The following is a 24,695-nucleotide window of genomic DNA, read 5'->3' as shown; positions in this document are numbered from 1 at the left end:
ATATTATGCATTCTTGATTTCCTTCCCTCCACCACTGGCGACCGTGCCTTCAGCTGACGAAGCCACAAGCGCTGGAATCCCCTCCCTAAACCTCCCTGCTTCTCTAGCTCTGCTACTTTTAAGTCTCTTCCTAAAACCTACCTATTTGGCCAAGCTTTTGGTCATCTGTCCCAATACCTTTTTATGTGGCTCAGTGTCATATTTTGTTTGATAGTAAAACACCCCAAGGCTCATCACAGGAGCACTATGTTAAAAGATGCTATATAACACATTAGCCTTGGTTCAGTGGTAGTACACTCACTGCTGTGTCAGAAGGTCACTGGTTCAAGTCCCACTCCAGAGACTTGAGCACAAAATCTAGGCTGACAATCCAGTGCACTACTGAGGGAGTGCTGCACTCAGTAGTCTCTTTTGGACGAGACATTAAACCGAAGCCCCATCTGCCCTCAGGCGGATGCAAAGGATCCCATGGCATTCTTTTATAGAAAAGCAGGGGAGCTCTCCTCAGTTTCCTGGCCAATACTTAGCCCTCAACCAACATAACTAAAACAGATTATCTAATCATTACCTCATTGCTGTTTGTGGGACATTGCCGTGCGCAAATTGGCCGCCATGTTTACATTACAGCCGTGACTACACTTCAAAAGTGCTTCAATGGCTGTAAAGCACTTTGGGACACCCTGAGATCATGAAAGGCACTATATAAATGCAAGTTCTTTCTTATAAATGCAAGCTGTTGGCCACTGCCACACTTGACCAATCAGCGAGAGGCACACACTTTCAACAAAACAGAGACACCTTCCCAATCTCTCTCACCACCACCCCCACCCCCTCCAATCCCCGGGGTGGTGGTGGTGGGCCTTAGCCTCCACTGGCACTTTCTTGTAGAATGCAAACTACGTTCCTTTACTACAACACTAAAATGTCAAAACTACAACTTTCAGCATTGCCTAATTCAGGACTTACTGAAACAAAGATAGTCAAAAGAAAAATGTGAACGAAATAAGCTTTGGTTAATTATAAAACACTTTCTTTTAAAAAGAAAGCTTTGCTGAGGAGACAAGGAAGATATCCTCTTTAAAATGTTGCTGTACTGAATTCAGAACTACAAGTTATGCAATTCTATCAAAAAATAACTGGTCTATTTGTTTTTCTACACAGTGAAATGCTAAAAAGGACCATAAAGGAGATCTACTCATGGAGGCAGAGGGGATGGCAGAGGTACTAAATGAGTACTTTACATCTGTCTTTACCAAGGAAGAAGATGCTGCCAAAGTCTCAGTAAAGAAAGATATCGTTGAGATACTGGATGGGCTAAAAATTGATGAAGAGGAGGTACTTGAAAGGCTAGCTGTGCTTAAAAGTAGATAAGTCACCCGATCTGGATGGGATGCATCCTAGGTTGCTGAGGTACTGGCCATAACTTCCAAACATCCATAGATACAGGGGTGGTGCCAGAGGACTGGAGAATTGCAAATGTTACATCCTTGTTCAAAAAAGGGTGTAAGGATAAACCCAGCAACTACAGGCCAGCCAATTTAACCTCAGTGGTGGGGAAACTTTTAGGAACTATAATCTGGGACAGAATTAACAGTCACTTGGACGAGGGTGGATTGATTAGGGAAAGCCAGCACAGATTTGTTAAAGGCAAATTGTGTTTAACTAACCAGATAGATTTTTTTGATGAGGTAACAGAGAGGGTAGATGAGGGCAAAGCAGTTGATGTGGTGTATATGGACTTTCAAAAAGGTGTTTGATAAAGTTCCACATGGTAGGCTTATCATCAAGATTGTGGCCCATGGAATAAAAGGGGCAGTAGCAACATGGATACAGAATTGGCTAAGGGACAGAAAACAGAGAGTAGTAGTGAACTGAAGGGAGGTGTACAGTGGTGTTCCCCAGGGGTCGGTGCTGGAACCACTGCTTTTCATTAATAAATAAATATATATATATATATATATATATATATATTAATGACTTGGATTGGATTTGGGTGTACAGGGCACAATTTCAAAATCTGCAGATGACAAAACTTGGAAGGGTAGTAAACAGTGACAAGGATAGTGATAGATTTCAAGAGGAAATAGACAGGCTGGTGGCATGGGCAGTCACGTGGCAGATGGAATTTAACGCAGAAAAATGCCAAGTGATACATTTCGGTAGGAAGAATGAGGAGAGGCAATATAAACTAGAGGGCACAACTCTAAAAGGGGTACAAGGAACAGAGTGATCTGGGGGTATATGTGCACAAATCGTTGAAGGTGGCAGGGCAGGTTGAGAAAGCGGTTAAAAAAGCATACAGGATCCTGGGCTTGATTAATAGAGGCATAGAGTACAAAAGCATTGAAGCCATGATGAACCTTTATAAAACACTGGTTCAGCCACAACTGGAGTATTGTGTCCAGTTCTAGACACTGCACTTCAGGAAAGATGTGAAGGCCGTAGAGAGGGTGCAGAAGAGATTTACTATAATGATTCCAGGGATGAGGGACTTCAGTTACATGGATAGACTGGAGAAGCTGGGGTTGTTCTCCTTGGAACAGAGACAGTTGCGAGGAGATTTGACAGAGGTATTCAAAATGATGAAGGGTCTAGATAGAGTAGATAGAGAGAAACTGTTCCCATTGGCGGAAGGGTCAAGGACCAAAGGACATAGATTTAAAAGGAGACTAAAAAAAAATGTCTTTTGCCAAACACAGCAAGTGGTTAGGATCTGGAACGCACTACCCGAGGGCGTGGTGGAGGCAGATTCAATCATGGCCTTCAAAAGGGAACTGGATTAAGTAAGTGAAAGGAAAAAAATTTGTAGCTACGGGGATAGGAACTAACTGGATTGCTCCTCCATAAAGCCGGCGCATACTCGATGGGCCGAATGGCCTCCTTCCATGCTGTAACCTTTCTATGATTCTAAGTGTCGTTTTGTAGCTTAGGCAGAGTTATCAAACCTGCTTTAAATAGAAAGCTGTATAGCTACTCAGGCATCTGAAAAGGCTTTTGCAGAGGACATGACATAAATATTAAAATCAGTAACATTTAGAATTTTTTTTAAAAATACACAATGGTTTGAACAGTGAAATTTGGCCACAGTCCTTCCTTGGTTATTTTTTTAGCTATGCAAAAGGTGCAACAAATCTGGACCATTTTTGTTTTTGTATTACTGTTTTTGGCTGTCTTTCAACATAATGTATTGGGTCCAAGAAAAAGTACCAACCCTTCCTGAAAAGTACAGAACAGATTTGTTTTTGCTATCAAATGTCCAGTCTTGCAATTCAAGCTAATCTTGTTACCAAATTTTTGGTCCAACAAAAACCCCATTTCAAGCATGCATAGGAAATTAAAACCAAACCGGCTGAATAGCTGGATTGTATTTTACTTCAAAAATGAAAACAAACTCGTATTCCAGTAATAAATCTAATTTCATTCTTCACTGCCCAAGTTTCCCAACTGATTATTTAGGGTACTAAAATTCCTAACAGACACACTTTTCTGAGATTATTGGTTTGCATGAAAGAACTTCTAATGCAAATCATTACAATGCATAAATCATTCAAAGCTCTTATCTAAAAACTGGATCACCTGAGGTACTGCTCACAGATAATTCAAGACATGGGAAGGAAGTGGAATAGATGATGCATAATGGAGCACAAGGTCAGAGAGGGGAGTAGGATATGAAGTCAGAGTTAAAATAAGGAGTTAGCAGGATGAATTTCATGTTAGCTGGAAATGGGGAGTGGCTATGTCCAGGATTTGAAGCAGAGGTGTAGTTACTGGCACCAAGAGTAGCATGGTCAATTTTCTCACCTTCCCCCATCCCAAAAATGCTGGAAATACATAGGAACAATCCTTCAGAATCCATAATGACAGAAGTTGTTCTCCCGAAGGTTCTACTCTCAAAACATTATCCTATGTTGCCTCTTTATAGATACTAAAGCTTTTTCTGTAACTCCAGTCTTGGCATTTTTCCTTTAATTCTCCTACATAAGTTATTGTTTTTCCAGATAATGTTAACAAGAAGAGGGGAGAAGGGAGGTGGAGCTTCAAAGCAGCTAATTCTGGTTTGTTCTGAATGGCCAACCTTGCTGCCAATCAAAACATTTTATGCACCCCCAACTCCAAATGCAGGTGTTGTTAACAAAACTCAGAAGTGAAGTTGCCTTGAGGTGAATTCTGGGAGTTTTGTCCAAAGTGCTTGCATAGAATAACACTGGCACGCAAGTTTGTTACCTGGTTAAGCCTCTTCATTCAAACTGATGGAGCTCCAGACTCCTCACAGAGGGTCAGGTCGCCAATAGAAAACTTCACAAAATGCAAAACACAAGTAAAATTGTATTCCTGTGAATTTTGTAATTTTCTTCTTCACGTTGAAAACCTTACTTTCAGAATTACATTCTTCAGCTTACTGAGAAGATGAGATATCGGCCACAATTATTTTTTTAAAATCGCATATTACATTGGTTCCCTTCTTGGAGGTGGCCATGTGCTGAGTTTCATTTTGGATGTAGCTTTCATACTTCCTTAATAGATCTCAGTCCAACTTGCTAGTTAATCACTGCTTTACAATAATGGCTGGTTAATGATCAATCAGGTGTAAATATAACTTACTTTGTGTATGCAAACAGCCATGTAGCATGCACACTGTGCATCACATTCAATACCATACTTGCACCTGATTGTTTTATGAATAAAACTGGACCAGTGACAAATCACATTGAACCAGGAGGTAGTGCAACAATCAAGCATGGGAAAAGCAACTAGATGAATTTCCTGTGAAAAACTACAAAGGATGTATGAAATTAGCCAATCCTGAATTGTCAGCCAAACTCACCAATAGCAATAAAAAATATTTTTTGAAAATCCTTTTGGCCACCATTTTGCTTCTCCATTATGTTGAGGAGATGACTGAAAAGAAGGTTGATAACATAAATTAAAACACAATAAATTAGTCTCAAGTTGTACAATAGCATTTCCTATGATATGAATGCCTCCAATTCTTTGTTGAAGCCAATCCAGGTCTAAAAAGCTCAAGGTTCCCAGAGACATAATTCTCTACTGAAGAGATTGAACAAGGTAGCAGATCTCGACTCCCAGAATCTAGAAACACTTTTTTAAAAAAAACAGGCTATACAGAGAAAGCTAGGACTTAGCTTTAAATGCATCCCATCCTGTACTTCTCTGTAATGATAGAAAATGACTCCACACAACAATGGTTTCCCAGGGGACTAGGGGAGGGGGAATTCAGTAGTGAAAACAACTCTAATCAAAAACAAGGCAAAGCAAAGCATGAAATTAAACTTTTTGCAGGGTAACTCTCAAAGTTCTATAGACTCTGGAACAGTTCCTACAGATTGGAGGTTGGCAAATGTAACCCCACTATTTAAAAAAGGAGGGAGAGAAAAAACAGGGAATTACAGTTAGCCTAACATCAGTAGTGGGGAAAATGCTAGAGTCTATTATAAAGGACGTGATAACAGAACACTTGGAAGGCATTAACGGGATTGGACAAAGTCAGCATGGGTTTATGAAAGGGAAATTATGCTCAACAAATCTACTGGAGTTTTTGAGGAGGTAACTAGTAGAATAGATAGGGGAGAACCAGTGGATGTGGTGTATTTGGATTTTCAGAAGGTTTTTGATAAGGTCCCACACAAGAGGTTCGTGCGCAAAATTAAAGCACATGGGATTGGGGGGAATATACTGGCATGGATTGAGAATTGGTTGACAGACAGGAAACAGAGAGTAGGAATAAATGGATCTTTTTCCAGATGGCAGGCAGTGACAAGTGGGGTACTGCAGGGATCAGTGCTTGGGCCCCAGCTTTCACAATAGCTATCAATGATTTGGATGAGGGAACGGAATGTAACATTTCCAAGTTTGCAGACGACACAAAGCTGGGGGGGGAATGTGAGCTGTGAGGAGGATGCAAAGAGGCTCCAATGTGATTCAGACAAGTTGGGTGAGTGGGCAAGAACATGGCAAATGCAGTATAATGTGGATAAATGTAAGGTTATCCACTTTGGTTGTAAAAACAGAAAGATAGATTATCTGAATGGTGATAGATTGGGAAAAGAGGAGGTGCAACAAGACCTGGGTGTCCTTGTACACCAGTCGCTGAAAGCGAGCATTCAGGTGCAGCAAGCAGTTAGGAAGGCGAGTGGTATGTTGGTGTTCATTGCAAGAGGATTTGAGTACAGGAACAGGGATGTCTTACTGCAGTTGTACAGGGCCTTGGTGAGACCACATCTGGAGTATTGTGTGCAGTTTTGGTCTCCTTATCTGAGGAAGGATGTCCTTGCCATGGAGGGAGTGCAGAGAAGGTTTACCAAACTGATTCCTGGGATGGCAGGACTGACGTATGAGGAGAGATTGGGTCGACCAGGCCTACATTCACTAGAGTTTAGAAGAATGAGAGATGATCTCATCGAAACATATAAAATTCTAACAGGACTAGACAGACGAGATGCAGGGAGGATGTTCCCGATGGATGGGGAATCCATAACCAGGGGTCACAGTCTCAGGATACGGGGTATGTCATTTAGAACAGAGAGGAGGAGAAATTTCTTCACTCAGAGGGTGGTGAACCTGTGGAATTCTCTACCACAGAAGGCAGTGGAGGCCAAGTCATTAAATATATTCAAGAAGGAGATAGATATATTTCTTAATGCTAAAGGAATCAAAGGATATGGGGAAAAAGCGGGAACAGGGTACTGAGTTAGACGATCAGCCATGATCATTTTGAATGGTGGAGCAGGCCCGAAGGGCCTACTCTAGCTCCTATTTTCTATGTTCTATGTTCTATGTTTCTATGTAAAGCAAAAATGATGCAACCTATGTACTAGCTGATCTCTTGCAACTATAGTGATCGCTGAATACATGATGGAGGAGAAAACCACCAAATGGGGTGGGACTCGCAGGGGAACAACTTGGAGTGCAGCAGCTCCATTTGTTTTTAGTTTTTATCACTGAACTCAAAACAACCAGGCAAAAAAACTATTCATGGAGTGGAAATTTCTGGAAGGACTCTTGCCATTCAAGTGAATTTTGGTAAAGAAGGAAAGCTACAAAATAGCTTTGAGTTTTATATATTTCTTGGCTAATTCTATAAAAACGCAATCTTAACAACTGGACAGTAAAAAAGGTAAAAGAACTGCTCCCCATATTACATTGAGATTTATTTAGGCACCTATAGTGGGTAAAGAAAGCATTATTTTCTAGGAGTGATAGACAGGAACATGGCTAAAGACATCCTTACCTTTAAAAAAAATCTTATACTGACAGGCAGATTTATTTTATAATAGTTACGTTCTACCAACATCCATTTTAATTTGACATTATCTATATATTACAAAATCAAAGATGTCTATTTCACACAATTGCTAACATCCCAGTGAAGCATTTATAAAATAGTAGTTCTGGAAAAACTCCTTTGGCCATCTTATGGCTTGGCACACAATATAAATTGACATAATTACATGTGTAACAACTTCTAAGATGTTTTGCACTCTCTCTCCACCCTTTCTCCCCAACTTTGCCTTCTTCCTCCCCCTTCACCCAAAGTATTACATTCTTAAGTTGCTTGGCATTATATCAGTCCAATCCAGTTTTCAGATTTGTCAGCACTCATTTCATCAGTATCTAATAAATTGTTTTCACAATTAATTTGCAAGAAATCACTGTGCTTGCCATCTCATCGAAACATATAAAATTCTAACAAGACTAGACAGACTAGATGCAGTGAGGATGTTCCCGATGGATGGGGAATCCATAACCAGGAGTCACAGTCTCAGGATACGGGGTTTGCCATTTAGAACTGAGATGAGGAGAAATTTCTTCACTCAGAGGGTGGTGAACCTGTGGAATTCTCTACCACAGAAGGCAGTGGAGGCCAAGTCATTAGATGTATTCAAGAAGGAGATAGATATATTTCTTAATGCTAAAGGGATCAAGGGATATGGGGAAGAAGCGGAAACAGGGTACTGAGTTAGACGATCAACCATGATCATTTTGAATGGCGGAGCAGGCCTGAAGGGCCGAATGGCCTACTCTTGCTCCTATTTTCTATGATTCTATGAAATGGACACAGGTTGCTTTCACATAATTCAAACTTCAAAATTTACTCAAGTGCTTAAGAAAAATCTAGATTGTAGAATGTGTTTCAAAAATAGATTGGATACATTTCAATGGAACAATTAAATGAGAATTATACAAAATGTAAAGTTTGTATCAATAGTTCATTAAGTAGTATTCTCTTCAATAAAGGTCATGTTCTCTTCCATTCTGTTTTATGCAGTAATAATTCTTTACAATACTTTTACTGAAGTATTAGGAACTGAATAAAGAAATAAATTTTGATTGGCCAAAGGAAATGAAGTTACTTAATTTCCATCAACATTGGAAGCTATGATTCTGATGACTCGGTTAGTAAATGTGAAATGATATTGTACCACCAGGATCATCTCAGGCCTGCTGTCAGTAGGGACAGTGCTATAACTTGCCTTAGGTTAGCCGTGGCTCATTTGGTAGCATTCTCGCCTCTGGAGTCAGAAGGTTGTCAAGTCCCACTCCAGAGAGTTGAGTGTATAATCTAGGCTGACACTTCAGTACAGTACTGAGGAAGTGCTGCACTGTCAGAAGTGCCATCTTTCATGAGGCGTTAATCCAAGGCCCCGTCTGTCCTCTCAGGTGGATGTAAAAAATCCCATGGCACTATTTTGAAGAACAGCAGGGGAGTTCTCAGTGACTACAGCCAATGAAGTACTTTTTTTTTTGAAGTGTAAAGCTCTTTGAGATGTCCTGAGGTCGTGAAAGGTGCTATATAAATGCACAATTTTTAAAAAAGTGTTCCAGATTGGGGAGGGAGCAGGGAAGGAGGAGGAGGATGGAGAAACAAAACGGATAGCCAGCAAGTGAAGACAGAAGCAGGCTTGACTGTGGTGGTTCCTGCCTGCATGCTCAAATTATGGAATGGTCATTTCAACATACTGAGATTTTCTGGTATCTGTACCCCAATACCCCATAATCAGCCATCTGCAGGAGAACAGTCCAGGTAAACGTCCGGGGAAAAGCAGCAACACATTGGAAGTTACATCATAATGATTTCTTTCCTGTGCTTATTCTATGATATATAAAGGGCTCTACAATCTCTAGCTAACACCACAAGATAGAACATGGATCAAACAACTTTCAGGTCTTCACCTGCAAATCTATATCTGGCTTTGACTTGTGTTAGTTTCAGTTTTTTGTAAAATGAAAAATCACCTTGGGCATAAGTCCCTTGTGTAATGTACAATAACGTCAATGACCTCATCACAGAAATATGCTACAATACCTTCACATGGGTGTGTGTAGCATACAATTTTAGCAACATCATTGAAGCATTAAACTTCCAGTAGGAATTACTGAGAATATGTTCATGGTGGAACAAGCACAATTTATTTTCAGAATCAGTTATTAAACCTATAGGTGAACAGCTGGGCTAATATTATCTCCCTAAAAAGCACTGGTCCAGTCTGAAAAACATTTCTACAAAGTAGATTAAAAGTACCTTTTAAATACCTAATTTTACATGAACTTCCCACAAAAACAGATGCTTCATATTTAAACATATCACTTTAGTAGTTTGGACAGAAATTGCAGAATTGCAATTCTAGTTTTCCGTTGGAAATTGCTATTAATCATTAAAGAGAATTACGTGAAATGATCCTTTAACCCAAAAATGTGGAAGAACTTTGCAAGATAAATCAATTTAAATAACCAAACCATGGCCAAAAAGCTTGGATAAACAATTTGCTCTGAAACGAAAGTTCCCAGGTCCCACCCATGGAGATTACAAGTCTCAAAACGGGGCCATACCACACTCTACATTCTTAGTCACTGGCTCCAGTCTCCTGATGTGCAATGCCACAACATCAAAGGTCGATTACAATTTAATTCAGTTGCCTCTCTCTTCAAAATTGAAACTTTCAATCTCACATGGGCTACTTGTATGAGGGTCATACATTTTAGCAACATAACTGTCGGACAGTAGAGCTTCAGAAACTTAAAAGAAATTGTTAAACTTCTGATTCAAGAATATCAATAAAAAAGACAGGAACATAGCTAAAGGCAAACAATTTCACACACCCAACATGGCTGAAGACTAATAATTTCCACACCCACAGAATTAGCACCTGTGGATTCTGGAGCCCAAATGTGACTTTTGAAGTTAGTCATTCTCTCTCAAGTTTCTGCTCTCCTATCCTGAAGGCCTTGTTGGGAAATTTGCCCAAATGACCATGTTGCAATATCCCCCTTGGCCACACCTCAGGACCAGCAATGGCAAGGGGGCAGCAGCAGCAGCAGTTTTTCTTGTAATATAGAGACTATATTTGAAACTGGAGTGCTGCTGATCTGTATGGCTCACTGCTCACTGCTCACTAGTTAAACTTACTTGAGCCATCAGGGGAGCCTGAAACTACTTTGCAGCCATGGCTGGACACTTATTTTCTCTCGCCAATATTTTTCAGAAGTTCTTACTTATATTAAGGATTAATCCACTCAGTTTCACCTTTCTACTCCATAACAATTTAGCTTACAGAGTTCCGCAGTATAAATAGTTTGTTGCCCTCGCCACTCTGGAAGTTTGCAGCCAGTACATTACATACTTTGATATCTACACGGGTATTGCACCAGCCTCTGATATTACACCTGCCCAATCAACCATATTATTTAGTCATAGATTTGATCATCTTTCTGGCTTCTAAATATGTCTTTCTAGATCTACTACACAGAAAATGCTTCTAACCTCTAGCTTCATCATAAAATGGCTGAATTATTAGATCTTGATCTCCTCCGTGTCCTCCAAGCCGGGTCAATGAAAATCTTACCCCTTTCAATTTTTCAAAAGACCACTTTAACAGGTCATAAGCTACCATCTCTTTCCTTTTACGATTTAGTCTTTATCCTCCAATATTCTCGGCCCATCTCCTCAGATCTTAAATGGAACTCCCAAATCTCCTATTTTGATAAAGGTGTCTCCAAGAAGCTTGGTTCCCTCTATGCTACCAAACACTTCTGTTGCCTCATATCAGCAGGTGGTAAGTTCAAGCCCCACTCCAGGTCTTGAGTGCACAATCTAAACCAATTTCCCAGTATAGTACTCAAGAGTCCTGTATTGTCAACTGTGCCATCCTTCAGATGAAACATTAGAAGTTGCATCTGCCTGTTCAGGTAATGTGTAATACTATTTGAACAAGAGAGGAGATACAAAATGTAATTAGTCCATATTTGTCTACAACACAGTAATATCATCCCTCATTTATATAGTGTATATAAGAGCTAAATGAATGGACAGTTCAATTCCCATTGGATAAAGGCATATGCAAAAAAAAAATTTAAACAAATGAAACCACTTCTTTTGGGCTTCCAAAAGGCAGAGGCACCAAACACTAACTTTGACTATGCCATTCCACTACGACTGTGACAAAACAAAAACAGTGCAGCCCAAACACGTGGACACTGCCAGCACCAAGAATCGCTGCTTCTCACTGTTTCCCCAAAGTGTTTTTAGGCTCAATTATCAATGCCACTGTACCGAACTGCTTCAATCTGGAGGACTAAATTTACAAAGTTATAAATCTGTGCACCAGCAGCATGCACCATATATGAACATGTGCTCAGTTTTAAAACGTTTTTTTTTTTAAAAATTAGTGCCTTAAAATAGTTCAGCACAGAATAAAACCACTTCAGTTGCAAAATGAGGGACCAGAGAACTTATGGGATATGGGAAGAAAGCAACATCAATGTTTTTGGCCACTATCTTCTCCCCTGCTGCTTTACCATTAGAAGGACAAAACCACAAATGTAGAGAGTGTTTTAAGAATACTACTATAAAATACAGTGCAACGCAACACACAAGCATGAAAACATCTTTAAGCAGCAGAATACTTCAAAATATTTGCTTGTAACAATGTTGAAATAAAGATAAACTGTGAAGTATAAATATTTCCATTAAGCAACACAAGCCCCCTCCCCGCCCCCAATCTTTTTGGTTAGAGTTCAATGGAAAAGGAAGGACTTAGTGCATTGCAGGAACTGGATAGCCCATCTTAGAACTCCTCCACAAATGGAGCAGAGGAAAGCAAACAATTTTTGTTCTCAACTATAAATATCAAAAAACTGAGTCATTCATCATATTATACTGCACATCAAATTGCAATTATCTCAGTGCACAGGCAGGCCACAGGGCTATACTAGGAGGCACAGAATGCATCAGCCATTCTTACATCAGCACTATTGTATTTATGAAGGTTACAAGTTACATTCACCCATCCATGCTCTTCTTTAAACTTACTTCCCCAGAGAAAGTGCCAGGAATCCTACACAGGCCTTGATTTTGTTCTGCGCTTCCAGATGAGTCATTCCTTCAGTATTTTCACCATCGATAGATAGCACAGTATCTCCTACTCCAACATTCGCTTGGGCTGCCTTTCCACCGGGTGTAACCTGTAGCACAACATACAATTGTGATGTTTTAGTACAGCTTAAACAAAGCCTTTTAAGATTAATCATGAATAAACAATTTATGTATGCTTGTATGATCAGATAAATTTTCTACAAGCTTCCCAAGGGTTTAAACGTACGCAGTGAAGTTATTTCAATATTTCATATCCTCCAGAATTTTACTGAAAACAAACCATCTATTGTCAGGCTTATAAGATATGGTGGTAAAGTTGATAAAGGAGCTCTGTCCTACTTCATATTTTAAATTCCATGGGGGTTCTTCGATCTCCTGCTGTAACTTTGTTGGAACCCCAGAGAAACCACATAATTGTCCCTTTTCAGCTGTTTTAAGCCATTTCTCTGGGGGTTCCAGTGATCTCCAAGTGAAGTTATGGCAGAAGAATGGTAGAACCCCCATGAAAATTCAGGGCTGCTTAGGTTAAAATAATATACAAGAAGGAAGATATACATTATTGAGGACTTTCAAATCCTACCTATCTCCTGGAGGGAGTCATTACATGCTAATTATCTCCCTCCTTTGAAATGTTAGGCGCATGAAAAGTTTGCAGATGCACATTAAGGGTGGTTCGGAAGACCAAGTAATTTGATATGCAAATCGAATGTCATAAAATCAATTCAAATAGTGGAAAGAAGCAGTCCGCTCTGTCTGCAAATGTGAAAATTGATTAAAAACATATTTACATGCCAACTGTAAAATGTCTGCTTTGATCTAGTATGTCAAAAACTAGCTGGGAGTAGTATTTATGCTGCTGGCTTTCCTCACCCTGGAGTGCCCTTGCCCGTTTCCACATCATAGTGGAAAGGTGCCACTGCACAGAACAGAAATGTGCGTTACATTAATCAGAAATCAGATTCTGAAAAATGACCCAATATTTCAGACATTGTGCAAGACAAGTACTATAATGTTGATTTCTGCTGTATTCCTTTTGATTTTGTGCAGTTCTAAATGTTAAAATTGGCCCTATTTTGAATGATATGGTCCAGTGACTATTGCTATCTTTTTGAATGGACAAGTGTGCATGGTGGATAGTCTGTGAAATATCACAGCAAAAGGACAATAGCTAATCTGGTGGCACGTTACTCCCGTTAATTGCACACAAATTTTTTAAATATATATTTGTTAGTGTATATATTTCAAATCAAAGAGCAGTGAGAGCCTGGACTGCAAATATTATTTTATCTATACTTAGCAACTTGAGGATGACAGTCATAGTTCAAGATCTTTCGACCATTTTTTGCAGAAAGGACTGCGGGGGAAAAGTTTTAAAACAATGTATTTCTGCATGTAAAAAAAGGGGTCGGAGATAGTAGCTGGTTAAGATATTAATGAGCTACTGTTAAGAGTTCGGGTCGGCTCTGGATATTTTCTTAGGTTCATCGCTTTTGGCCGTTTCTGTAAGTGTTTGGAGCATCCTTAATGAGATCTGGCTTGCACTGTCCTTTATCAATTGTACGATAGAATTCAGAGGTGTAACAATCATACCGCCTCGTGACCTAAACTGGATCGCCATGACTTGCACACATGTCTTTCTTCAATCTCTCCAAAGGTGGACTGAGTGAACGCTAGATGAGGCAAGGTTTGGTTTGAATCACTAAACTGCTTAATTCAACAGCAAGATGAATATACAGAGCAATAGTGTTGATTTGATTCACTGTTTGATGAATACAAATTATCTTCATGTAAAAGCTATGCGAGTCTACTTCAATGAGTCATCTTGCTTGATTTAAACAGATTAACTCCTCTGTATTGTGCCTTTTTGAGCCTGCCTTTTCTGGGGCCTTTCTGGCTCAGCTGCTGCTTCTGTTGCAAAAGCCAGACTGCTTTACAGATTTCTACAAGCTGGTTTTATTCTCGACTGTTCAGAGTACAAAACCATCCAACTATGCCAGTTGCCTCAACTACTCCTTGTGGTAGCTAGTTCCACATTCTAACAACTCTCTGGGCAAAGACATTTCTCCTGAATTCCCTATTGGATTATCAGTGACTATCTTATATTTATAGCCCCTAGTTCTGGTCTCCCCAAGTGGAAACATCTTCTCTACATCTACACTTAAATGCAGTGAGGGTGGCCAGAAAATGAACCACTGTTCCCAGGAATCCTGCAAGCCAACAGGAAGGCTACGTGAGCTCATAAGGTTTTGAACGGCCAGTTAAGCAGTGACTGCTGTTGTAAATAAGATGGCTCATTATTTTCACTTGTTCATGGTGAATGGGGCACATGCAAGGGGTTGAGATATGCTGGCTACTCATTCATGATAGTACATGGCAGCCCAGTGAAGAACTGCCATTACATATTCGGGACATATAGATGACCACAGAACAGCCCACGGCCAGAGTTTGGCTGGAATGTTTTGGTTACACAGGGGTCACAGAAGAGGGAGTTTATTCAGCGATGCCATTTGATATTTTAAAGAGATAATGACATAGATATAGAGGAAAGGAAACCCAGGCAAGAGGAAATTAGGGTGACGCTGCATAGGGTCAGCCTTATTAGCCCATCACAGGCTGCAGAAGTCACTGACCAAGTTGCATGAGGTCTAGGATTCCCCACATCTGAGAAAACTCAGAATTGAGGCACCTTCAAGTGAAGGGCCTGATAGATCTGCTCCAAGCACTGCAGAGGCAGGTGGAGCAGTGGCACTGCTGTGAGCCACGTGATCCTGGGTGTTTGAGTTCAGGCAGAACTGAATAGTATAAATTTAAAAAGGGGCTTAAAGGCAAGAGGGTGCTGGGGAGGGGGAGACAGGAGGAGAAAGAGGGGAAAAGATGGGAATAGTGCTTTTGTGAGGGAGGTGGAGGCGGAGTAGAAGTGTCAGCATGAACCGAGTTGGAAGGAGGGAAGGTGAGAAAGAGGAGGAGTATCAGCTTGGATTGGAGAGGGAGAAGAATACCAGGTTGAATTGAGAGGAGCAAGGGAGAGTAGTTTCAGTTTGAATGAGGGGTAGAAGAGTGCCAGGTTGAATTGAGAAAGGGAGGGAGAGGAGTTGCCAGAAAACACTGTGAAAGTTGTCTCTAATTTGGGTTCAAAAAGGGTATAGTGTCTCTGTGAGCTAGGACAGGTGGTTGGATTTAATTGTTGAAGTAACTTTTTTGGGGAGCAATGGTCTAGCCTGTGTCCTACAAGTATAAATGTACTTAAGATTAGCCAGAATACATTATTAATGTAAATATTCTATATTTTCTGGACCCTCAAAAATGTACCATTTTGTGCCTTCAACATTTTGATTTCCTCCTTCAGGCTCCACGTACTTATGTTTTTTTTCAATACTAGTGAGAATATTTGGTATGCCCACGCTTAAATTACAAAGTCCATGTAACCAATTGCTTTCACACATTATAGCTTGTAATCAGGGACATTCTGGAATAGTCAGCTTTTTGAGGCAGTGTCAGCTTTTGATAATAGTCTAGGTTCATATATCTGCAGAAAGTAATGTCAGGCATGATTACGTCTACCTGGAGCACCCTTATGAGTGAACTGGAAAGTATGCATAGTGGGGGGGGGGGGGGGGGGGGCGGAATGTGGTGGTGGTGGGGGTTGAGTGAGGAGGAGGAGGAGATCATGGATTGAGTATCAACACAGAGAGCATTGCTGCCTACTGTCCCTACACCTCTACAGCAAGTACAGCTTTTAAGTTTTTTTTTAAAATTCTCATACATAGAAAGACACAAGAAAATTAACTAAAGTTAAATTGCACATTTCATATTTTCTATGCATTCTATCAGCGAGAGAAATCCCACTCTCTCCTCTGATGTTCGCTGGATAAATTCATTATAGGCGTCAGCCTTGGCTCAGTGATAACACTCTCGCCTTGGAATCAGAAGATCGTGGGTTCAAGTCTCACTCTCAGAAACGTGAGGACATAATCCAGGCTGGCCCTTCAGTGCAGTACTGAGGGAGTAATGCACTGTCGGAGGTGCTGTCTTTTGGATGAAATGTTAAACTGAAGTCCCGTCTGCCCTCTCAGATAGATGTAAAAGATCCCATAACACTAACTGAAGGGTAGGGGAGTTCTTTCAGTATCCTGGCGAGTATTTATCCCTCAACCAAAGTCACTAAAAAAGTCAGTATCTCATTGCTGTTTGTGGGACTTTGCGGGGCAAAACTGGCTATCATTGACTACACTTCAAAAGTATTTAATTGGCTGTAAAGCACTTTGGGATGTCCTGAGGTTGTGAAAGTCGCGATAAAAATGCAAGTTATTTCTTTAGTCGAGCCACATAGATCAAGGTGTCTAGTAAACTCGCAAAATGGGCATGTAATTGGCAAATTAATTTCAATATAGGCAAGTGAGGTGGTAGATTTTGATACGAATAAATAACAGTCTAAATGCAGTAGAGGAGCAGAGGGATTTGGGAGTACAAATACACAAAAATCACAAAGTAGTGACGCAAGTTAATAAGGCCATAAAAACGACAAACAAAGCACTGGGGTTAATTTCTAGAGGGATACAACTGAAAAGCAGAGAAGTTAAACTTGTATAGAACCTTGGTTAGACCACACTTGGGGGTACTGAGCACAGTTCTGTTCTCCATATAAAAGGATATAGAGGCACTGGAGAAGGTGCAAAAAAGCTTTACTCGGATGAAACCAAGACTGAGGGGATATAGCTATCAGGAGAAAAAAAAAGGATGGACCTATTGGGCCGAATGGCCTTTGGTGTGCTGTACATTTATGTAATTAACTGTATGTAAGTTCACTCCCTAAACTCTACGAAGGTAGCTGATCTCATCCATGACCGGATGAAAGAAGGACAAATAACACTTTCAATAAATACAGAGGTAAATGCATAAGAGTAAGGTGGATAAATTGCATTATTCACTTCTGTCTACCTCCAGTAAAGGCAAGAGATATAAATGTGCAAATTCTACATTTTTTGTAGTTGTTTAATTCAGTCCATATGGGCTGACTAAGGGGATATTGTGTAGAAACAGATGCGCTTGTGGAGGTCATATCAAATCTTTCGGACAGGAATTGCAAACCACAATTAGGCTTGCTTGGATCAGAAAGATAAATTGCCACAGGTACCTGCCATCTATTGTAATAGTCTGTGAATGCACACACAAGGTTCTGTTTTATGAGGGTTACCATCAAAATTTATCTGGATTACATCTCCCCATTTCCTGTAGAATGATGTAGAATAATCATACTGTAGCATGATTATTCTCAGACATTACCTCACAATCATTTCAGATAAACTAGTTGTATGAGCTGAGGTTTTGAATTAAGTATTACCAAAGGTTAAGGGACAAATGTCATTATTTAGAATGTACTCAGTACCATGAAGTTAAACATTGTATTTAAATCACTATTATATGTATACTTGAGTAAAAATATGTACTCATTTTAAAATACCGTTCGACAAATTACAGAAACACTGCTGCAATGCACAGCACTTAAGCTATGAGTATATTTCCATATCTATTTGCCTAAGCTTCAACATTGGCAAAATTGGCCAGCTTGAATCCATACACAGAATGACCACTTTCCACCCCAACAAGCATGGCATAATGTAGGACACCACCACACTGGTAAAGTGGGATACCATCACCATCACACTGGTCATGTAGGACACCACCACCACACTGGGAGGAGAAAATAAATTACCATTTTCAAATGGGAGGTGGAACTGCAGGATATGACAACAGCAAAATATTTTTAGAAACAACCAAATGGGATTTCTGGGCTTTTGCAGCAATGTAATAAAATTCCTTATTCATAAAAAAAAATTATTGGCCTTATCTACTTAAAAAAGGGTACCATTGTAAATAAGTATTTATTCAGGCAATGAAAATAACATTTGCATCAGTAACACAAATTTCAATGAATCAGTACTCCGTCTGGTAGAAAGGAGATTCAAATCATATCGCTGAAGTGACTGAAGCCTCAATCCAATGTTTTAATACCCAAAGTTTGTGCTACAGATATTATCACCTCTGATGTCCGCAAACATTATCGTACCAGCTAGTGTACCAGCTCCAAAAAAGGAACAGTTTTCAGAATAGGCTAAAGTTTGCTAATAAAAGGGAAAAAGCGCAATAAAAAAAATTCAGAGAATCATAGAAAGTTACGGCACAGAAGGATGCCATCCGGCAGAAAAAGAACTATCCAGCTTAATCCCACTTTCCAGCATTTGGTCCATAGCCCTGTAGGTTACGGCACTTCAAGTGCACATCCAAGTACTTTTTAAATGAGTTGAGGGTTTCTGTCTCTATCACCTTTTCAGGCAGTGCGTTCCAGATCCCCACCACCCTCTGGATAAAATAAAATTCTCCTCAGCTCCCCTCTAATCCTTCTACCAACTACTCTAAATCTATGCCCACTGACCCCTCTACTAAGGGAAATAGGTCCTCCCTATCCATTCTATCTAGTCCCATCATAATTTTATACACCTCAATTAAATCTCCCCTTAGCCTCCTTTGTTCCAAAGAAAAAAATCCCAGCCTATCCAATCTTTCCTCAGCTAAAATTCACCAGCCCTGGCAACATCCTCGTAAATCTCCTCTGTATCCTCTCTAGTGCAATCACATCTTTCCTATAATGTGGTGACCAAAACTGCATGCAGTACTCAAGCTGTGGCCTAACCAATGTTTTATACCCCTTCAAAATATATTCCTTTTAAATGAACAGCATGGTGGATTAGGATATGTACCTCTCAGGACCTGGGTTCAAATTCAGCCCAGGTGTGGGGTGCAAAAGTTCTTTTCTCCTATTCCCAAATGATTGTAAGAGTTCCAAGTGAAGTAAATTTACATATGTGCAAGAGGTACCGCCAGATCACATGATAATTATGGCTCATCTTAGTTCATACATCCAGAGAGAACCCAATTCTTTCTCAAATAATTCCAAGGTTCTTGCTTCCACTAGTCTGTCTCGATGTTTATTCCACATGTTGATTATTGTGTCTGAAGAAGAATTTCTGATTCTTAAAATTCTCTCTCACTAGTTTGAATCCACTTTCTACTTCCGCAGTTTAAAAGTAATATAGTCAAGGTTATCTTTTTCAGTACCCTGAAAAATCTTCTATACCACTATAAAGATCACAGCTCAGTTACTTTCTTTCCAGGCTTTCCTCATAACTCAGACCCCGAACACTGGGGATCATCCTCTTAGCTCTTCTTTCACTGCTTCCAGCACTTGAATGTCTTGGCGACCAAAACAGTATAATGCAGTATTCAAGGTGTAAGTGTAGCATGATTATTGTTCATTTAGTTACATTTTTAAAAATGTACTGCTGGAAAGATAAAGAATTTAAGAGTTTTAATGCAGCTGTATAAATTTACTCAAGTCTGCATACTGTCTGTCATCAGTGCAGACTCTAGAGACGCCATATAATTCCGGGAAAAACTTTCTAACGCTCCTGAGGATTTGGGTCAAGAGTTTCAATCTTTTTTCAGTCATGGCTACGAGATATTATTCATCACATTTGTAATACACTGGGCAAATATTCAAACATTGTTGCCAAGAGCTCCATTTAGAATCAGCTTTTTCAATACCTTCAATCAAAGCTGCACCTCAAGAAACATTCTTGTACATCATATAATTATATCATTCATCTTTCTCATTTTACTTTTAGTTGAAATTTGACTTTCATAATACTGCGGACATATGGAAACTATATAAACAAGAAAGGTTCAAAAGAAAAATAGCAAAAACAAAGGCCAAAATTAAGTTAATTCTTTGCCTCAATACTTTTAATTTAAAAGTTGATTAAATGAAAGTGTTCTGGCACAGTATAAAGAGATTTTGCTATAATTTGTACTATTAAGAGCCTAATGCTTGAGAAATTAAGTTCCATCTCATCATAAAGAACTCGAGCTTTTTCACTGGCTCAGCAAATTTATCCAGCAATTAACTCAACTATACAACACTAACATGCATTTATATAGCACCTTTAAATGTAGTAAAACATATCAAGGCACTTTACAGAGACATAAATAAAACTGAGCCAAATGAGGAAATTTGTGACATGACCAAAAGCAGGAACATCCCAAGTTCAATTTGCACTCTATGCTGAATTAGTTTATTTTAGCAAAGCAGCATTGTAATTGGCCTCAGTACCCGTGTTGTAGGGCCTTCAGTCACATCCAAGCAGGAACTGGCAAAGAAATAATCACTCTCAGCTGCATTGTATTGGAAATATACCAACTATTTAATATGATCCAAACATATGTACATAATTGGTGCTCAATTATTAGAATACATGGTTCCAAAAATCTAAATATCAATGAGGTCAGATGCAATAACACTCATATTTAGTCAAAATGTAACAGTTGCAAAAATTGTACTTTTGTGCTAAACATACAGCTTTTGTTCAATATTCAATCGCAGCCTTTTCCAATGCCGAAATAGCCTCCTACCCTGGTTTTGTCAAAAAGACACTCATGAAACTTCAATATTCTAAGACTTGGTTTTCATGTCTAAAGATTTTCACGTGGAAATAGTTGGAAAATATGATACAACAGTTCACAATAAGCTGCTCTACTGAATTGCCAATATAAAAGAAACTTTCAGGCTATACCTCTTGTATTTACTGAGGTGAATCTATTATGGATAAAGAATGCTCAACTGTACAAAGGTTTCTTCCTAGAGAAAAAGTGCAAATTAACTGCCATCATGATCAAGAGGTTAAAAAATAAAAGAACCATTTTGTTCTACTCTTGTATGTTCCATAACTTTGGTTTGTAAATTCCAATTACCCTCAGTTTAGTTCTAACCAGCTATTAATCTGACTTTTTTTTAAAAAAAGGAACATGGCAACAGGAGTAGGCCATTCAGTCCTCGAGCCTATTCCGCCATTCAGTTAGATCATGGCTGATCTATACCTCAACTCCATTTACCAGCATTTGCTCCCATTATCCAAAAAAAATCTATCGGATCTCAGCCTTGAAAATTTCAATTGACCCAGCATTCACAGTCTTTTGGGGAGCGAGTTCCAGATTTCCACTAACCTATGTGAAAAAGTGCTTCCTGATTACACGCCTAAAAAGTAGAAACTGTTTCCACTGGTCAGTAACCAGAGGGCACAGATTTAAGATAATTGGCATAAGAACCACAGGCAGAAATTTTATCATAGAATCATCGAAATTTACAGCACAGGAGGCAGCCATTCGGGCCATCGTATCTGTGCTGGCTGAAAAACAGCCATCCAGTCTAATCCCACTTTCCAGCTCTTGGTCCGTAGCCTTGTAGGTTGCGGCACTTCAAGTGCATATCCAAGTACTTTTTAAATGTGATGAGGGTTTCTGCCTTTACCGCCCTTGCAGACAGTGAGTTATGATCTGGAATGCACTGGCTGAAAGGGTGGTGGAAGCAGATTCAATAGTAACTTTGGAAAGGGAATTGGAAAAAATTGCAGGGGAAAGAGCAGGGAAGTGGGTCTAATTAGATAGCTCTTTTAAAGAGCCCGCATAGGTGCGATGGTCCAAATGGCTTCCTTCTGTGCTATATGAATCTATGATTTTAAATGGCCTAGCTCTAATTTTATTATGCGCTCTTGTTCTGGATTCCCAACAGGAAATAGTTTCTTTGCATCTAACCTATCAAATCACTACCATTTTAAACACCTCAATTAGATCATCCCTCAACCTTCTAAACTGAAGGGAATACAAACCACCTTTATCCAACCTGGTCTTGTAATTTAACCCTTCAAGCCCTGGTATCATTCTGGCGAATTTGCGTTGTACCCAACCCAAGGCCAATACATCTTTCTTGAGGTTCGGTGCTCAAAACAGAATGCAGTACTCCAGACAGAGTTAGACCAAGACTTTGTATAACTGAAGCATCACTTTCTCACATTTGAATTCAAACCCCTTTGAGATAAAGGCCAACATTCCATTAGCCTTTCTGATTAATTTTTGTACCTGTGCACTGGACAACTAAATCCCTTTGCTCTTCCACAGCTCCTAGTCTCTCACCATCAAGAAAATGTTCAATTTGTCTTTCAGATCCAAAGATGATGACTTCACACTTCCCCACATTGAACTCCATCTGCCACAGTTGTGCCCACTCATTTAATTGTCTATGTATCTTTGTAACTTACTGTTCGCATACACACAACTTATTACGCCTACTAACACGGTATCATCTGCAAAACTGGATATACAACTCTATATTCCTTTATCCAAGTCATTAATATATATGAAGAAAAGCTGGGGCTCCAGTACAGATCCCTGGCGAACACTACTCGTCACATCCCAATCAGGGACTGTTCCCTTTATCCCTTCACTGCTATCTCCCAACCAATCACCGACCCATGTCGCAAAGTTACCTCTAATTTTGTGCACTCTCATTTTTGCTAATAATCTCTTGTGCAAAACATCAAATGCCTTCTGTCCATATAGACAACACCTGTAGACACTCCCCTATCCACCATGTTACACTCAAGGGCTGGGTTCAGTTCTGCACTTATTGCCATCCAGTGTCTTGCCCAAGTGCCCAGTGTTGTAGATACGAACTCAAGCGACAGGTCTATGGTTACCTGGTTTCTTTCTTACCACGTCATTCTTATATTGGAGATGACAAAAAGAGTATCATATCAGTTATTTATACAAAGTTAAAGTAGCACATTTCAATTAATCAAATGTGTACAAGATGCATTCCAGTATTTAATTAGCCTGGAAGGTAATGTCATGTTAGTGAATGTTCAAATCACACCAAGTCCTTTTGCAGCTTTGCTAATGGATACCTTTCACCTTATTCACATGCTTCACATTTATTCAGATAAAATTGCATCTGCCATTCCTAAGCACATTGATTTTATTGATAAGGTCCTCCCCTATACTAAAACAAAATTGTTGATGGGAGCAGGCATTTTAAAAAGCTCAATAGGTTCATTTTTTGCCAGCACTGGAACATGTTTCATCAGCTTCCGATTGCCACTGAACTGTATGCCTGCATTGACAAAAAGCCAACATACCTGAAGGGGAGTTTTAAAAAAATTGCTGTCAACATCATTTTTTTTAAAAAATTGAACTTTTTAAAATAGTAGAAACCTAAACTCAAGTGCAAGGATCACCTGGAACATCAGTTCCAGTGCACAGGCAGGATTACATTTGTTGTGGCTTAACTGCACACTACAATATACTGTAGTTCACCAGCTGGAGCTGTAACAGCAATCAAGCTCATGTTTCTACTACTTCAAAACAATTTTAACAACCAGCCTCTTTCTCCATTAGCCGTTATACTAGCTTTCTACTGGTGGAGGAGCACATTTTTAACAGAATCAGCTGTTCTTGCATTCAGCACAATTCTTGATTACCAGTAACTGTCCCTTGACTTTTAATAAACTTCCCACACCAAATCACAAGCTGCGTTTATGGTATCAATGTGACCTGAACAAGGACATCATTGCACCACTCAAATGTAGTTATGACCACTAAAATCGAGGGCCTGAGATTTGCTCAGCCTATCAGAAACATTATTTTGTGTGATAGTGACAATGTAGCTGCTTCAATCCAGCTTCCTCCAATGCCAGCACCTGAGGGAGCTTCTAACTTAGGCCAGGCAGACATTAAACACCAGATGCAGGTCCTGTAAGGACATCAGCATCACAGACAAGTGCTACCTCAGTGCCCAAGAGCTCCATCGGTACAGTCACAGCCACCAACCTTTTAACCACGTGAAAAGAGTTTGAGTCAAAAAGCAGACACGGTGATGAGATAGGACATAATGAAGAGGCAATCAGTAAATGTGGCAAAATAGTGTATTCATGGGTTATTTTGTTAAATGCCTTCAATGGAGAAAAAAGGAGTGGGAGAGACAAAGTGAGAAAAAAGAGAGAAAAAGAGCTTAGCACCAGGTCTGGAGATCTACCATTGGCCCAGTTTTCACACCATCTTTAGAGCAGTTACGGCCCTTATTTGCATATGTAAAGGTACCAATGCCTGCTTCAGACATGGGTAATGGATTCTTTTTCCATTTCCAATGTGGAGGATGGCGCACTTCCGTCCGGAAATATGTGCCCACTTCCTGCCCTCCATATTGTGAGCTTAGTAGGCCAGTTAGCGCCTGAAAAACACAGCGGATGTTAGAGAAGGAACCACAACATATCATAGTTAAATGCAGCATCAGGAGTTTCCCAAAAAGAGTGGTATTAATAATTGTCTTAAGGTTACAGTTCAGTTATAAATCCAAATTCCCTTGCCTATCAGAACAGTCTACTCATTCAGTGCAACATATCACAAAAGTAATGATATG

The 24,695-nt window shown here is 39.7% G+C and overlaps 1 protein-coding gene across 2 annotated transcripts in view; it reads right to left on the bottom strand.

Annotated features, from left to right (window-relative positions):
- Positions 1-24,695, bottom strand: part of pdlim7 (PDZ and LIM domain 7) — a 134,047-nt gene that overhangs the window by 93,582 nt on the left and 15,770 nt on the right. For both annotated transcript variants that reach the window (XM_067996346.1, XM_067996347.1), the window contains exon 2: positions 12,329-12,480. In XM_067996346.1, the coding sequence (XP_067852447.1) occupies positions 12,329-12,480 (152 nt within the window). The remainder of the gene's footprint in view (positions 1-12,328; positions 12,481-24,695) is intronic.

Source organism: Heptranchias perlo, chromosome 14 (genome assembly GCF_035084215.1).
Source record: "Heptranchias perlo isolate sHepPer1 chromosome 14, sHepPer1.hap1, whole genome shotgun sequence".
NCBI lineage: Eukaryota > Metazoa > Chordata > Chondrichthyes > Hexanchiformes > Hexanchidae > Heptranchias > Heptranchias perlo.
Note: the sequence above shows the minus strand (reverse complement) of the source record. Positions and strands in the feature narration are given on the sequence as shown.